Raw genomic sequence first — 15,442 nt, 5'->3', positions numbered from 1 at the left:
AGAGTGATTAGCACGTGTATATAAATCTACTTGAAATTATTTCACAGTTAGCCCTATACAACACTTATGAAATATTATCGATAAGTTACATATTTTTTGTTTACATGACATGCTCTTATATGACCTATAAGTAAAACAAATTCCAAACTTGATTACATGTAAAAATGTACTTATTTCCATATAAAATATGAAAAAAGTGCGACCACAATTCCAGGATTTGAACGGCTACCACGAGAACATAATCGTGGCGCTAAAGACGGCGGCTGCTCAGCGCGCGGCCGGCGGGGCCCCGCGCGGCTCCGGGGACCTGCGGGCCCTGCAGGACTACGAGTACAAGCGCGAAAGGGCCCCGAGTGCGGAGAAGCTGCACGAGGAGCTGCGGAGGCAGAGGGACGAGGAGGACGATGAGCCGCCGCCGTGCGGCTCAATACGTATCAGGTGAGTTTGATATTTTTATCTCCAGTTCAATTGGCTCGTGCAATATTCATATACTGCACAGCACAAGTCAACTCAACTGGTCTATTGGCACACATATCATCCTCAAAGTACGTCATAGTTGCTGGTGCTAACAGCTGGCATTTTCTCGGTTTTGTCATTGAGCATCGGAGTTCAGGTTTCGCTTACCTATTTTTACATGTCCGCTTCGTACGGCCGTCGGCAACACTAGTACTGTACATATCTACTATAATAATATGTTTTCATGCGATGGCCAAGTCGATCTATTTATTTAAAACGTAAAAGATTTTTAATGTTAATATGATGATAAATTACGTAATAACTTAAGTATAAGGACTAAATAAATTAGCCGACTTGGTATTACATGGATCTCACAACTTTTTACGGTAGAATAATTGAGATGCTAGACTTGGTGTTTTTTACAGCATGTTTTTGATAGCATAAGTTTTGTTATCGAAATTATATGTCTTATTTCAAGATATATTTTATATATTAGATAATAAATAAATAAAAAATATATTTCAGGAACCTAGAGGACCTGATCAGGCAGCTGGAGCATCACTCGAGCAGACACATGAGCCCGTCGGGCTCCGAGGACATCCGCATGTCAGAGACGGAGGCCGACCGCCACTACAGGATCGAACCGGGAGAAGTGCCACCGTACGTATATTATAAAAGAAGTCCCCTGGTCGCGTCTGTCTTGTATGAACGCGATAAACTCAAATACGACTGATGAAAAAGATGGGAATATTGCATTCGAATAAAATTACGGACGCGCCAATAGTATATATATATATATATATGTATATGGTATATTTCTGTAAAAAAAACTAAGCGTACTGATTTGTGATGACAAACTATTACAGTAGGTGCCGCGGCCGGATTGGCGGAGAGGAAGACTCCCGGTTCGGGTACCCTCGCTTCCGCGGCAGCGGGCGGCACCACGGGCCGCTGTTCCCGTCCGCGCCCGCGCCTGGCGTCCCGCACGTACCGCACGTCCCACACGTCCCGCACGTCCCGCACGCCCCGCACGTCCCGCACGCGCGCCCCGCGCCCGACGACGACGCATTGTATGAAACGGCCGATGCGGAACGGTTGCGGGACGCACCTGATAGCGAGAGGTGAGTTTTAACTTCACTTCGATTTTTTAAATCATTTTACCAATAAATTTTATGGCAATTGAAGTTATATTTTTCAGAAATATTTGATCTCTTGATCAGATTCTCTAACGATCACTTTCGAATGTTTATGATAAAAATGTTCCCTTCTAGCCTTTACAAATTTTTCAAGTTGCATGTTTTTGTTGCCTCGTGTTGAATTTGCCAAGATAAAAGTTTTATTTCTGAATGTTACTTATTAGTTATTAAAATGGTCAAGTACAAATATGGCCAGCAGATTCTGAGCATAAAATTTCTAATTTCGTTACCGCCATATGGCCGGGTTCCTTGACGGGCCAACAGAAACCACTGACAATTGGGACGACATGACATAAATTAAAACCATAAAGTATATAATAGTCTTGCACAGTCATCTTTTAGTGCAGGAATGGCTCTCCTATTCGCCTTACACTACAATCAGTACAGGACAAAACGTACTCAAAACAATGAAGTTACGGGCCAAATAAGCCTTAGCATAACAACAGCCAAATCGTAGTTATCTATTATGACTAATGAGGGGAAAAAAGAACGAAGCAATCCAGTCAAAACTAGTTGCTAGAAAAATAAATTGTGCTGGCAACCCTACCCGCCACGGAACCCGGCCGGGCCACACCGTTTCTCTTCTCTATCATTTTTTAGTGATGAATTTATTCAAGCTCAACAACAGTTAGCCCGGTGGGCGAGTGAAGACGCGGTGCCGGCGGCGGCGCGGCGCGAGTTGTTCCCGTCGCCGCCCGCCGCCCCGCCCTCCGCGCCGCCCGCCGCCTTCCCCGAGTACAACCACTGACACGCGCCCAGCATACTCCCTAAGCGAGATGCGTCTAAATAATTCGTCAAGTTTTTTTTAATAGCTACAACACGTCCCACTGCTGCGAAAATCATTTTCTGTCATAATTCTTTTTTTTTTTACATGCGTTTACATACAATAGGTTTTATATTAAATTATATAACATCAAGCACACAAAATTGGTCATATGTATAAATAAATACAGTATAAAAAATTAAGACTACAAAGTTCTTCTTTTCGAGTGTGTTATGATTCGAGTGTGTGCGTGTGTGTGTGTTTTCGAGGTTTACTTACCTTAAAATCTGACACCAGTTTTAGCAATTAACACACTCGAAAAGAGGATCTTACCAATGTAAATCTAACGAACAAATGTCATTCCTAAATAGATTCCCGTCGCGATTCCCGCTGTAATCTTACACTAACACAATTCTACATACGTTTCGCGGTTTTTGTGAAAGTTCGCGACGCGAGTCTATTTTGGGCTTCAAATACTGTGAAATTGCCAAATTCAAATCATAATATTCAAATTCGAATCATAGATATAGATTGTGTAATATTCGTCAAAAATGTATGTCCATATATATGTCCATCGGATTCTTGATTAAATATATTTTGTTTACTTATACTTATTTTTTGGTACTTTGTTACATCGGAAGGAATTGATATTGAGCAATTATTTTATATATATTTATTTATTTATTATCATAGTTCATTTATTTATTTATTTTATTTTATTTATAACACACTAGCAGCTTATTAAGCTGATGCGTGCGTGTCTTGAAGTTTTGAGATGTTATCCAATCTGTTCTTAAAACTTTATAAATTAACTTCGTAAATTTTTTTAACTGTATTTTTTGGCAGTTGTAAGACATATACTCTCTCAAAAATCATGTTCTTGTCAGACTAATTTTAATACTTCAATATATAAAACACACTTTTCAACATTTGTACATTGAAAATGGAATGTAGTATTAAATAATATGAAAATTCAATTATCATGACAAGGCCTGCGTGCTACTTGACGCATCTCCTTAGATATAGTGACAACACAATTGTGTTATTCGCGGACTGCGCTTGAAAATAATTGGCGTCTACAGATCCCGAAACCACAGATGCTTAGCAGTGCCTCGAAATCTTTTAATGGCTGCGATGTTACGGATGTACGAAAGGACTATAACGAGTTACTGTACGAAAGATTAAGTACTCGGGGTATATATGACCCTAGCCTCTAGATTCGATGTATCGACCTCTGTTTGCACTGTTAGGTTAATCACTTAACGACTAGTTTTACCGTTAGTAAGACACAATAAACTTCTCACGCGTAGCTAAATTAAAATAGTGAATTGGATGGAGGCACGGCCGCCGCCGCTGCTTGTGAATAGTTAATGTTAGTAATTTTGTAAATATAAATATGCACTATTAAAAATAAATATGACTGAACTTATAGTATCTCGAACGTTTAGAGTAACATGTTGAGTGTAAGCCGAATGGTGGTGTGACCCGCGCGCCGCCAGGGGGAGCCACACGTTGATATGTTGATATTATATTTGTTCCATTAAATCAATGCGCTTTATACTTATACTCTTATTTGGGTCTCCTCGCGGTAGTGCGCCGGTATGTGTCTAAAGTAATTCTAAGACTAATCGTTTATGGACTAGTGATAAGGTTGTGCGGTGCCGAGGTCCTGTGGACGTCGAGTTCGGTTTAGTTTGACCTCCGACAGACGAAGCTCAAGTAGCTTGCAAATTAGATAGGCGATTAACAAATTGAGCTATAATAATCGTAAGCGAAGCTTTAATGTAACAAGTCTTAGTTTGGGTTATTTCGATGCCCGTGGACGAGCTCGACGTCGCTTTGGTCTTATTCTATGATACCATTCATTTGGTGATGATTCAGTTTTAATGCTTATTTTCCATATGTTCACGATTCACGCGGCCTGCAGGCCTCGAAGTAGGGCGTCAACGTAACCGTCCCCGGAGAGAATCAATCGCTTTCATTCTTTATCACCTCTCCGACAAACGCCCAACTTCAATGTAACACTTCTCGCGTCTAGGGTAATGACGAACACCAAAGTGTACAATTTTATTACTAGGTTTTGTATCGAAATGATTGCGTTACCCATTGCAGTACCGACTTCAGAGATCTCGTATCACCGTGCACAATAATTTCGTATATAATAGCTACATAAATAACGTACACATATTCTAAAACATTAATGTGAATAAAAGTTATTTCGATTCATCAGAATGTCTATTGTATTATTGTATTGACTTTAAACGAATTTACGCTGATTAAACGATGTGGAAAGATGTGTGTTATAAAATGTAAAATGTTATAGTTTCTTGTTTAATTTTATTGTGACAATTTAGGAAGTTATCGTTTCATTCGCGTTTACGCTAGGTTAGGTGGCGCGGCCACGGATGTAACGTAGGTACTCGTAACTTACAGTTAAATGTATTTAATAAATAATGAAATAAGCCTCGTATCGGCTGCTATCACTCTGGTACGATGTACACTGGCGCTGTGAGGCCCCGCGCCCTGTTTCAAATAATTACTCTCATAGATTATACGTTGTAACTTAAGTAAGTCTAAAATAAATAGATACTATGACACGTACAGGGTAGATGTGATTGCAATACTCTGTAGCTGGGGCGACGCTCAGCGAGGCCAAATATGGGTGAAAGTGTTTCGGATCTAGCTGACAAAATCCTAACTCACGGTCACCCTATTTCGCGTAACCTCGCGCCGTGCGTATATCAGCCGACCGCGCAATCAAGATGTCGGACATAACTACACGATTTTGGAGTTCGTTTCTTAGAAAATATATAAAACAGACATTGATAAATAAAATCAATTGTTATCGTGTAGATGTGTACGACTTCCACGTATCGATGTCAGTAAACGCGTTGATTGTATATAGCGCTGTGTTTGAGAGTAATTCCTATGCACACTGTGTAGACAAGACCATGTATTTATATAGTTGTGTAAATGTGTTTTATAATGTACTGATGTGTGGTAAAAGTGGTTCACTCATGATGTCTTCTGATATTTCACTCCTTAATTGATTCTAATGACGTTCCAGCACTATTATATGTATTAAAGTGAACTGAAAAATAGTCAACTTATAAGTTCACCATATTGTGACTTCGATGGGTGACTACAACTGTAAATAAAATATGCAATGTATAAGGGTAATAATGTTTCCTTGGACAAAGGATATCGTTAAGATACTTGTGACTTGTCATGTGTGAACTGCGTACGATTGCGCGTTCGAGCGAGCGTCGTCATACAGCGGCGTCGTGTGCGTTTTTTCTAGCGACGATACTGCACTTTGGACTTTATTTAATACAAAGAAATCATATTTAGTCATCCGCTGCCGTGTAAACCCCATTTAATAATGAAAGGCCTAAGAAAAGATGCAAATAAATACATAATTCCGTACACTCTGTGCTTTAATACAACGAGAGTGTAGCGCATTGAATCTCGTAGCATCGTGGCAGACTACGACACACGTAGCGCAACGGTATTTACTACGACTCTGAAGTGAATCATACGCGCATGCGAATGCATACGTTTGTAGTGTACAAAAGTTAACGCTCAATAATCGTAGGTGTAAATCTGGATTAGATTCTGGATCCAGACACGCACCCCTAAATCACACACATTGCAATCAATAATATTCCAAATTCTACGCATAACAATTATTGAATTAAAATGATTACAAATTTAAACCATGTGTCCGAAGTGTATGTTTGAGACAAAGGATTTGCCTTGCGTCAAGTCGCATATGTGTGAGCGAAACAACGCACTCTGCGCACAGATAGTTGTACGCGTAGGCCTAACACGTCAATTGCGAGGCGCCGAACACCGCCATTGCTCACGGCAGGGCGATTCTTTATGAGGACGTCCGTAAAAACAAAATGGCTGACAACACTGCCAAAAACGAGATAAAAAGTGTCGATGTTCTTTGAGAGAAAATAGTATTGATACGAGTTTATCGTACATTTCGCATTTAGTAGTTTTGTTTACCTGCAGACCTGTCATTAAAATTTAATTTTATAGCTACTGCAGTACATTATCAAATTATAAAACTTTAAAAGTGTAATAATGTGACGTTCTGTTGATTTTATTTTAATTTTTAAAAGTCCCAGTAAGATGTGGAGACATTGCTCAAAATTTTACTAATTTACGAACATTCTCATAACGTACCAGCTCTGCTGAACTACTGATTTAGAAATGTTAAATTAAGTGATATTATGTAATATAAAAATACGAATTTTAAACGAAAAACGTTGACACGTTGTAATTTTCCGTTTATTTGTCCTTGTAAATATATTTGCTATATGATTTACTAAATGAATGTAACATATTATTAATGAAAAAAAATAGATGAAAGAAATTTTATTGGATGTTTTATTTTAATGTATACATTACCTTATACGCCGTGGTGCTTCGACTCCGTGGAAATATCGAAATAAAATATAGAGACAGAATTAACGTGGCTTCTTATTGGTAAAAGAATTTTAGAAATCGGTTGTTTTGAACTCCGCCGCAGGCTGTCATTAGTGTTTATTAAATTGTACCATACACAGTAATCAATTATCCTATTTTATAAATAATTAAAGTACTAGTACAATGTTAATTTTATAAATGTTTAATTGAAAAAAAATGAAAAAAGAAATGCGACACTAATGAAATGCTACGCCGCGTTCAAACGGTCGTGTGAAATTCACCCTTGAGTTCCTACAAAGTTCTTAAACTGCTATGTCAAAATCAAAATCAAAATCAAATCATTTATTCTGAAATTAGGCCTTCACAGGCACTTTTTCACGTCATATTCTAAATTAAATGATGTTTACCAAAGCTACAAACTACTAGCATTTCGGAACGACCACTACTGAGAAGAAATGCCGAAAGAAACTCATTCAAACAGTGTTGGTCCCTATTATGCCAGAAGGGCTTACCATACCAACTTTTAATAAAAGATCGAGCTGACTAGTTCCCCCGGCAGCACCCGTTCACGAGTTGACGCGTGAGTCAGCCATCGCGAAGCTCAACCACAATAGAGGGAACCTCCCGACCCGATCCACGACGCCGCTACCGGTTTGACCATTTGAGTGTGCATGACATACTCGATCTCCATAATCTAACATAATAGATACCTATGTTACTTTCAGACACTTGAAGATCACAAATCACGTATATGTTTTACAAGTAAATGTCAAAATATATGTAATAAACATGTCAAGAAAATATATAAATAATAAAAAAAAAGTAAGATCAAATGTGAGAGGTGGAAGTTTTAGGAAGGGTCCAAGGTTTTTTATCATTTAATAATTTAATTTTGTCCACTAGCGCCACCATAAAAATTTAATAATTTTTTTTTATTAGAAAATAATAAAAATATATTGTAAAGTACAAACGTATGCAAATTTACAAATTCATAATGGCCATAAGATTCTTAAAAATACACAACAGCTTGGATTCCAATTATATAGAATGTATGTGCAACTTTATCAAATCATTTATTCAGAAATTAAACCTTCACAAATTTAAATCATCGTCAAATTTTATGTTAAATAGTAATATCTCACAAGCTACAAACTACTGGCATTTCGGAACGACCACTGCTGAGAAGAAATGCTAAAAGAAACTCATTGAACAGTTTTGGTATAAAAATTAACTCATTACGTTGACAAAGATGAAATTATTGAATAGAAATAAAAATTCAATGGCATTAATACATCAATATAATTGAAACAATAATACATAGTTTACGTAGATAAGTCGAAACTCTCACTCCTTCTTCTAATCAAAAACCTAGCGAAATCATCAGTTTGTGGATCAAACGATTCAGTTTTCTCAGCCTGCGCCGCGGCCGCGGCTTGTTGGATCTCGTCTCCAAACGCCTTCACGTCATCTCTCTTTAACTCCACCATATACTTCCGAGACTCCATTATCACAATCGCATCATCTCTAGCCATCGACCAAACACTAGCTTTCACACGAGGAAGCATATTCTGACCCACAAATACACCATGGAACAGACCTTGAAACTGCGGCTTATGAGGAAAGTGCTCCAAAGCAGACAGCGACAGAAAATGCACTTTCCCATAATCAACATTGATGTAAGTGTCGCGATCTTCACGCAACAACAACGGCGCTTCAGGACCATTTTCGGAAATCTTCGCATCGAAATCACTAAGCACGACCATCCCTAAATTCTGCTTAGAGTCTATATTCATTGCCTCCGCGTCGAATCGTTCTCGATTTTCCAATTCATAAAGCAGTCTCATTACATTACGCTCTGAGACATCCGTGGCTCGTTTGTAGTTTACTCCATGAGATGACTTCAGCAGATCTTTGTCTTCGCAATCTAACCCGTATGCTATATAAGGCGACGTCACCATATCCCCCAAGTATCCTCTATGTAGGTATCTATCACCACATTTGTACACACCAGCAGCTAGACTCACATTCGGGCGACACACCTCCGTCTCCAGCCAAGTAAATGCAACTCCGTGTTCTCTAAAATGTTTATACTCGTGGAAGCATATCTGGCTAGCATTTTCTCTCAAGCGCATGTGAAAGTCCCAATCGTACACGCCGACTCTGCTATCGTACCTTACGCCAAGACTGTACCTGATACGATGTTCCCACAACTCGCATGCATTGAATTGGTTAGTATTACCTGTTGTCCAAAAGTTGAGAAGATTTTCCATATAATCGCGCTCTCGATATTTCATTTGCTCTATGGATACACAAGGTAGAAGACAATTCATGTAATCAGGGTTGGTGATCATGCCAACAAGTTGTCTCGCCTTGGCGATTAAATACCTTGATGTTGGAGGTCTCAGGAGGAGGTTACCGTAGACTTCAAGAAAGCGTCTGGTTTTTTCCAGCAAACCATATCTCGTAGTTTTCTCTAAACTCAAAGACAAGAGTAGGAGCTGCCTTGCTATTAGTTCAGGGCAGCCATCGATGACGAAAATATTCATGTAACGTCTGGTGTGGCGATAGGCTTCGGCTAGAGTTTTAATGAGATGCCGTGCATCACTGCCGCCTATTACGAGAAAGTTTAGTTCATATGCGTTGTCGTCTCCATACCTTAGATACTCCTGTTGCAAGTCCAAGGCTGGACTGATACCCCAGAACATTTTTATTGTTGTTTATTCCTGTGTTTACACTTCGACCGTCAACTGAGTAATGAAATAAATCAATGTCATGGCAACGCGTGTTTTAATAGAAACGAAGCACGTAGGATTTATTTAGCAACTAGGGAGTTGTCATAGTAACGAGCTATTTATGCAGATGTCTACAAACTTATCTCTTATCGGCTTGCAATAAGGGCTATCGAAGTTTATATATTACACTACACATTGCACCTTCACTTAATCACGTGTCACTTATTAAAACCAATAAAGCGGCAAAGTTATTTTTATGTTGATAAAGTTTACTTTTATCTTAGCCAGTATTGATAAAAACACATTTACTGCGTCTAATAAGCTAAGTACTTAATTAAATATTTAGGCAACATGATGTCTAGAGGACTAGAGGTTGAAATGGCTACTGAGCCTGAACTAATCGGTCCCAGTAACGGTGGCCCCTTTGTATCTATTAATAACACTCCTTCATTTTGTTGTGGCTGAATTGATAGAAAATTTTATTTAAAAAATGTTGTTATAATTAATATAAAAAAGTAATTATATAAAAAAGTAGGTTATAAGAAAAGTACTTATAATGAAAATTGCTTTTATTTGTATAAAATTGAATATCTCTACATAAAAATCAATGTAAATTATATATATAATATTATATGAATATATTCATTAATCCAGACGATTATTATGAATAAATCATATTATTCATAATACTCGTCTGGTTTCTGATCTGGTCGAGTATACTCTGTCTTAGACGATAAAACACCTCTTTGTAAAAGAGATTTTATCTCATCTGATTCTCTCAATTTCACTGCTCCAAAAGGATGCAGTTCCACTGAATAAGCCTTAGCCTTATTTGAACTAGCAATCCTATCCGAACCACCAGCCTCGAATGAAACACTTCCAGTAGCCACTGACACAGGCACGCGTCCCTTATCGGACCTCAATTTCCTAATCCATAAATCTCTCGTATGTTTATTAGCTACTATAAAAAAAAAGAACAATACAAATCCTTGGAACGATGCACTTATAGTGAAAACGTAAGCTGCTATTATATTGTATGCTATAAGACCAAATATCCATGGAAGACCGAACAAAAATACCAACAGACTGCTGACAACTGCTGATCTTAAAGCATCCTTAGAATTTCCGTGACGCCTTATTTTTTTAGTAGCAAACATAGAACGTAAAATTAGGATGAATAACGTCCAATTTATAAACAAAATAAAAGTTAACGGTAAGTACACCGTCAACCATAAACTTAACCCAGATGGATAGCAGAAACTCGAATTACGTGAAGTATCCTCAAATTTATTCACGTAACTCTCAGGATTAATATAAAATAGAATAGCTATTATGAACAGAGGAATTCCCCAAGCTAACAAAGATGATTTTAGATGCTTTCGTGTTATATCCCTTTTGAATACTAAAACTAGACGCTCGTAAGATACAATAGCAGCTATTAACATCCAAAAGAACGACACAAGTAAAGAGTAATGCATTATTACTCCTGTTGTCACGCACCAAATATCTGGCTCGAATTCTATAAAAGTTATCAACAAGAAGCAACAGTTGAAAATGAATATAGCCAGACAAAGTTGAAGCCAAATTTTGTTACTAAATTCTTTCCGCCAGGAGTGGAACACAAGAGCGGTTATGACAACTAATAAAATACCTATTATAGACAAACAACAACCAGTTATTGATAGAATTTCCAATATTATTTCGTTTCCTTCGGAGAATCTGTTTACAGCTATGATAACTTCAGCAAAATGCGTCATATGGTCGCATTGGCACATATCGAGGACGCCATTTGATGATTTCACGTAGACACATCCATCTTCAGACCAATATCCTGTACCATCATCGAGGAACTTCCAATACGCGCAAGCTCTTCTCACGTCGAGTCCAATGTCAGATTTTATTGGTCGCAGATAAAGGCTTATTACCTGAAAACATGATATATAATTTGTGATATTTTTTATAAAAGACCAGTTTCCCATGACACTGTAACAAATTTTTAAACTTTATTACTCTAAATATTTGTAACTTTTGAATGAATGAATGAACATTTATTGCCAACAATTAAACACCACAACACAAAATCATTATAACAAACATGTAAGTAAAAAAAAATCATATCATACAAGTAAATACAAGTGTGTAAGCAGAGTTGTCACGTTGTGCTGTGGGTTCATTTCGGCAAATAGACCCATTCAGCAATGTTGCAGTAACATTAGTAACTTCTACGCTAACTTTCAATGGACCTACCGCGAATGAGTCACGGGTCACGGGCGAGTCACTTTTCACAAATACGCCGTTCCTTATAGACGGTGTTTAATGTACTTTTATTATTGATCTGAATAGTTTTTGAGTAGTATATTTTATATATATAAGCGCAGCTAAAGAGTTACCTTTACTCATGCAACAAAAATTGTTAATTACAACTTACCCCTTCTTCAAATTTTGTGACGTTTTCAATATTAACACTAAGGATTCTGCTGTTGACAAGAGCGTCTCGTCTCCCTGAAATATGCTGAAAGGCACGGTCATCGCGGAATATGACGAAACTTATGCGGCTGTTAGAAGAGGTCACGTAAGATGGAAGGGAGACCACGGCGTCGCTTTCATTGCTGGTGATATACTGGGTGTAGTCGTCATCTGAAAACCGAATAATTAACGTAATTAATATAAAACTATTCCTTTTTCTAAACCTCATAAAGTAGTCCCGGAACAGCTCGAACCAAGAACGAAATAAATATTACGAATATTTTTTAATAATTCAATCCCGACTAATATTATAAATGCGAAAGTAAGTTTGTTTGTTACATCTTCACGCATTATCTACCGGACCGATTGTTATAAAATTTGGTATACGGGTAGAAAATAACCTCGAATAACACATAGGGTATTATAAATTCTCGCGGGATCGAAGCCCTGGGGGCGCAGCTGGTAGGAAATATTTGTAGAATTCCATCAATTGTAGCATCTTAGGTAATATATTTTTGCCGAATTTTGTACTGCAGATTTTGCGTGACAAACATACAAATATTTCCAAATGTTCTTTTAAAAAGTATTTACTTATTAAATGAAGTATGTAATGTAATAGAATATGCATGGAATAATGATAAATTATAAGACTCATGTCTTTCAGCAAAAGTAGGAAAGTAGCTGAAATGAAACTTGCAAGACAATAAACAAAATTATAACATTTTGACCTGTTATCAAATCGAAGCAATCGGTGTTGAACGCGTCATGTCTGTCCGTGGTGATTCTGAGCCCATTCACAGGATGTTCACGGTTGCCATCCACTACAATCACGGCAAGGTTGTCCCGTACTATCATGGCCGACTGGGACCCCTTAAGGTCGACCCTAGGGCCCAAACGATCCAATTGTTGTAGAAGTTCTCCCTTGACGGTCACGTTTTGGTCTTCAAATAGGGAATCCACCTGTAATATTGGGCCCCTCGAAATACCATTAAGTATAATATTCACCTGAAAATTAGGCAAATGTGGCCGATACCTTTTGGATTATGGACAGAGAAAACTATACACATACAAGGAGAAAAGAGACTGAATACAGTGCTAATGTATTTTGTCCTTTATCGTATTCCACTTTTACAAGAGCAGCCTTCCTCTATCTGACTGTTAGACTTATTTAATACTCCATCTCATGGCTACACTTTCCTTGTGTTAATAGTTTTCTCTATTTTCGAATACAACGACCTGTTTGGCTATACTCTTGACACAGTACTAATAATCTTGTTTTGAAATCATGAAAAGACATTGAAAATTTACAAGCTTGTTAAAAATATAAAAATAGTTACATTATTTATAGCATATTCCACGCTGGTCATTGGTATCGAAGACTCTTCTTGTAGTAATACTTCCAGTTCCTCTAAGACCCTATCTTGGTCAACCTGTAAAAAAAACAGGAACCCTTTGAGACAATGAGTAATACTCATGAACCATCACATAGGTTGTCGATAGGTTTTTTAAGACCAATTTTCATAGTTAGGCTTATTATACTATGAATCAAGAAAATCATCAAGAGTACGAAACGCAAATTTGTATAATTGCAAAAAAAAATACTTATAAAAAATACGTTGCCGTCCTAGTGCTCTAGAAATTGCTGTAGTTGTTTTATAATGAAAAACCGAGCCATAGTTTTAGAGTTTATCGCGAACAGACAGACAGACGCAGCAGATGTCTTTGTTTTATATTATGTTAGGATCGTTGCATGTTGTAGCCACGTAATGACATCAACAATGCATTTTTTTTGTAGTTTCTGTATGCATAGCAACCTCTTGCGCGGATCGCGCCGCATTCTAAACTTACCTGAAGTGATGGATTTATAATAGTTGGTTGCGTGGGTGTATTTGTTGCAGTTGGTTGTAGAGTTGTTGTAACCATGTATGAAAAATCTCCGTCTGATTCGTTCATAGCATAGTCTTTATAGTCCTAAAAAAAAGATATTGTTTCAGAAACTACATTTCTTGGCTCCCACATTTATGCGTGATGTGAAAATTAATATGCAAAATTTAATACTACATAATATTTTATCCGTATACTAGTTTCAAAGGGTTCCCAATCCATTTACATACAATTTTAAGATAATATAACATGGCATAAATTTGTTATCTTAATGTCATTTACACATAAACATACTAACATATATACACAACATTATAGGCACATAAAAAAGAAGAAGTCTAATCATACTTTCACTTCAGCTTATGCTAAACTATTTAAAGCATAATAATGCTTAAACATGAACTTGTGATGTATGGAACGCGCGTTCCATTTTGTGTTGATCATAAAGTAACAAAATTAACCTATAGATTCTGTAAAAAGTTATGTAATATGACAACAGATTAAATAATATTCGAATGAAATTAGGCCAATGCCGATTATGTGAAACAAATCAGTATGCCGAAATAATTTGCAAAAGTACTGTTATGCCAAAAAATAAATGACAATATGATTATGCCAAAGTATATTAGGCAAAAAAAAAAAATGCAAAACGAAGAATTCACGTTTCAAAACTCTTTGAAGCGGTCCATTCTTTGTGTAAAATTATTTACTTCATAATCTTCATTAGGGTAGTCCGCGCTTGTTGTTGTCTCATTAAAAGAAAATTCATCCGTGTAATTCATTTCCTTTTCTGAATCAAACTGAAATTAAAATAAAACGACGAGAATTTTTTATCGTTGTTAAAGTTTTGTGACCTACCTAATTATTATTTACAACAAATTAGTTGTTAAATTAAACTTTGTTGTAATGTGCGGCGCCCTAGAATAGGACCACTCCATATTCTCCCGTGGATGTCGTACGAGACGAGCTTAGGCAGCTGATAGCCAGCGATCGCATTCCCGAGGAGAGTTGACGTCAGGCCGGCGACGGTAACGCGGTTGTAAAATCACAGCACTGAATCCGTGCTTTGCGGCTTCACAACCCCGAACGCAATTGGGATGCCATGGCAAGCAGAGACGAGATGACCAATCTTTTTGCTCCAAATAAATTATAGCATAAAGTTTCCACAGTTAATTTAAAGCTGTATTTCAATTATATTACGTCTTGCTCATTTGCTAATACACTCCAGGAGTTAATTTATCTCTCCAGGAATTAATCTATCTCTATCTTTTGACGACCTCGATGGCGCAGTGGTAAAGTTCTTACCTCTGAACCGAGAGGTCCCGGGTTCGATCCCCGGTCGGGTCATGATGGAAAATGATCTTTTTCTGATTGGCCCGGGTCTTGGACATTTACCTATATATGTATTTGTTATAAAATATAGTATCGTTGAGTTAATATCCCATAAGTCTCGAACTTACTTTGGGGCTAGCTCAATCAATCAATATATCAATATATATTTCCTAATA

At 37.4% G+C, this 15,442-nt stretch overlaps 3 protein-coding genes across 20 annotated transcripts in view; 1 reads left to right on the top strand and 2 right to left on the bottom strand.

The window, feature by feature from the left end:
- Positions 1-6,804, top strand: part of mmd (mind-meld) — a 486,484-nt gene extending 479,680 nt beyond the window's left edge. For 12 of the 14 annotated variants that reach the window (XM_053770021.2, XM_053770023.2, XM_053770013.2 and 9 more), the window contains 4 exons: positions 215-438; positions 982-1,116; positions 1,323-1,577; positions 2,253-6,804. In XM_053770021.2, coding sequence (XP_053625996.1) covers positions 215-438; positions 982-1,116; positions 1,323-1,577; positions 2,253-2,400 — 762 coding nt within the window. In that variant the 3' untranslated portion in view covers positions 2,401-6,804. The remainder of the gene's footprint in view (positions 1-214; positions 439-981; positions 1,117-1,322; positions 1,578-2,252) is intronic. The other 2 variants (XM_053770027.1, XM_053770026.1) reach the window with 2 other exon arrangements.
- A 1,109-nt stretch (positions 6,805-7,913) lies between these two features.
- On the bottom strand, positions 7,914-9,941 carry Dnaaf3 (Dynein axonemal assembly factor 3). The gene has a single exon (XM_053769791.2). The coding sequence runs from the start codon at positions 9,555-9,557 to the stop codon at positions 8,175-8,177; it is 1,383 nt and encodes a 460-aa protein (XP_053625766.1). The 5' UTR covers positions 9,558-9,941; the 3' UTR covers positions 7,914-8,174.
- Positions 9,942-10,153: 212 nt separating this feature from the next.
- Positions 10,154-15,442, bottom strand: part of LOC128683407 (uncharacterized) — a 53,820-nt gene continuing 48,531 nt past the window's right edge. For 4 of the 5 annotated variants that reach the window (XM_053769035.2, XM_053769031.2, XM_053769033.2 and 1 more), the window contains 6 exons: positions 14,645-14,734; positions 13,899-14,021; positions 13,388-13,480; positions 12,779-13,055; positions 12,013-12,221; positions 10,154-11,509 (listed from right to left, as the gene is read on the bottom strand). In XM_053769035.2, the coding sequence (XP_053625010.1) occupies positions 10,262-11,509; positions 12,013-12,221; positions 12,779-13,055; positions 13,388-13,480; positions 13,899-14,021; positions 14,645-14,734 (2,040 nt within the window). In that variant the 3' untranslated portion in view covers positions 10,154-10,261. The remainder of the gene's footprint in view (positions 11,510-12,012; positions 12,222-12,778; positions 13,056-13,387; positions 13,481-13,898; positions 14,022-14,644; positions 14,735-15,442) is intronic. The other variant, XM_053769034.2, reaches the window with a different exon arrangement.

Source organism: Plodia interpunctella, chromosome 3 (assembly GCF_027563975.2).
Source record: "Plodia interpunctella isolate USDA-ARS_2022_Savannah chromosome 3, ilPloInte3.2, whole genome shotgun sequence".
Classification (NCBI taxonomy): domain Eukaryota; kingdom Metazoa; phylum Arthropoda; class Insecta; order Lepidoptera; family Pyralidae; genus Plodia; species Plodia interpunctella.
This window is presented reverse-complemented; position numbering and strand designations above follow the sequence as displayed.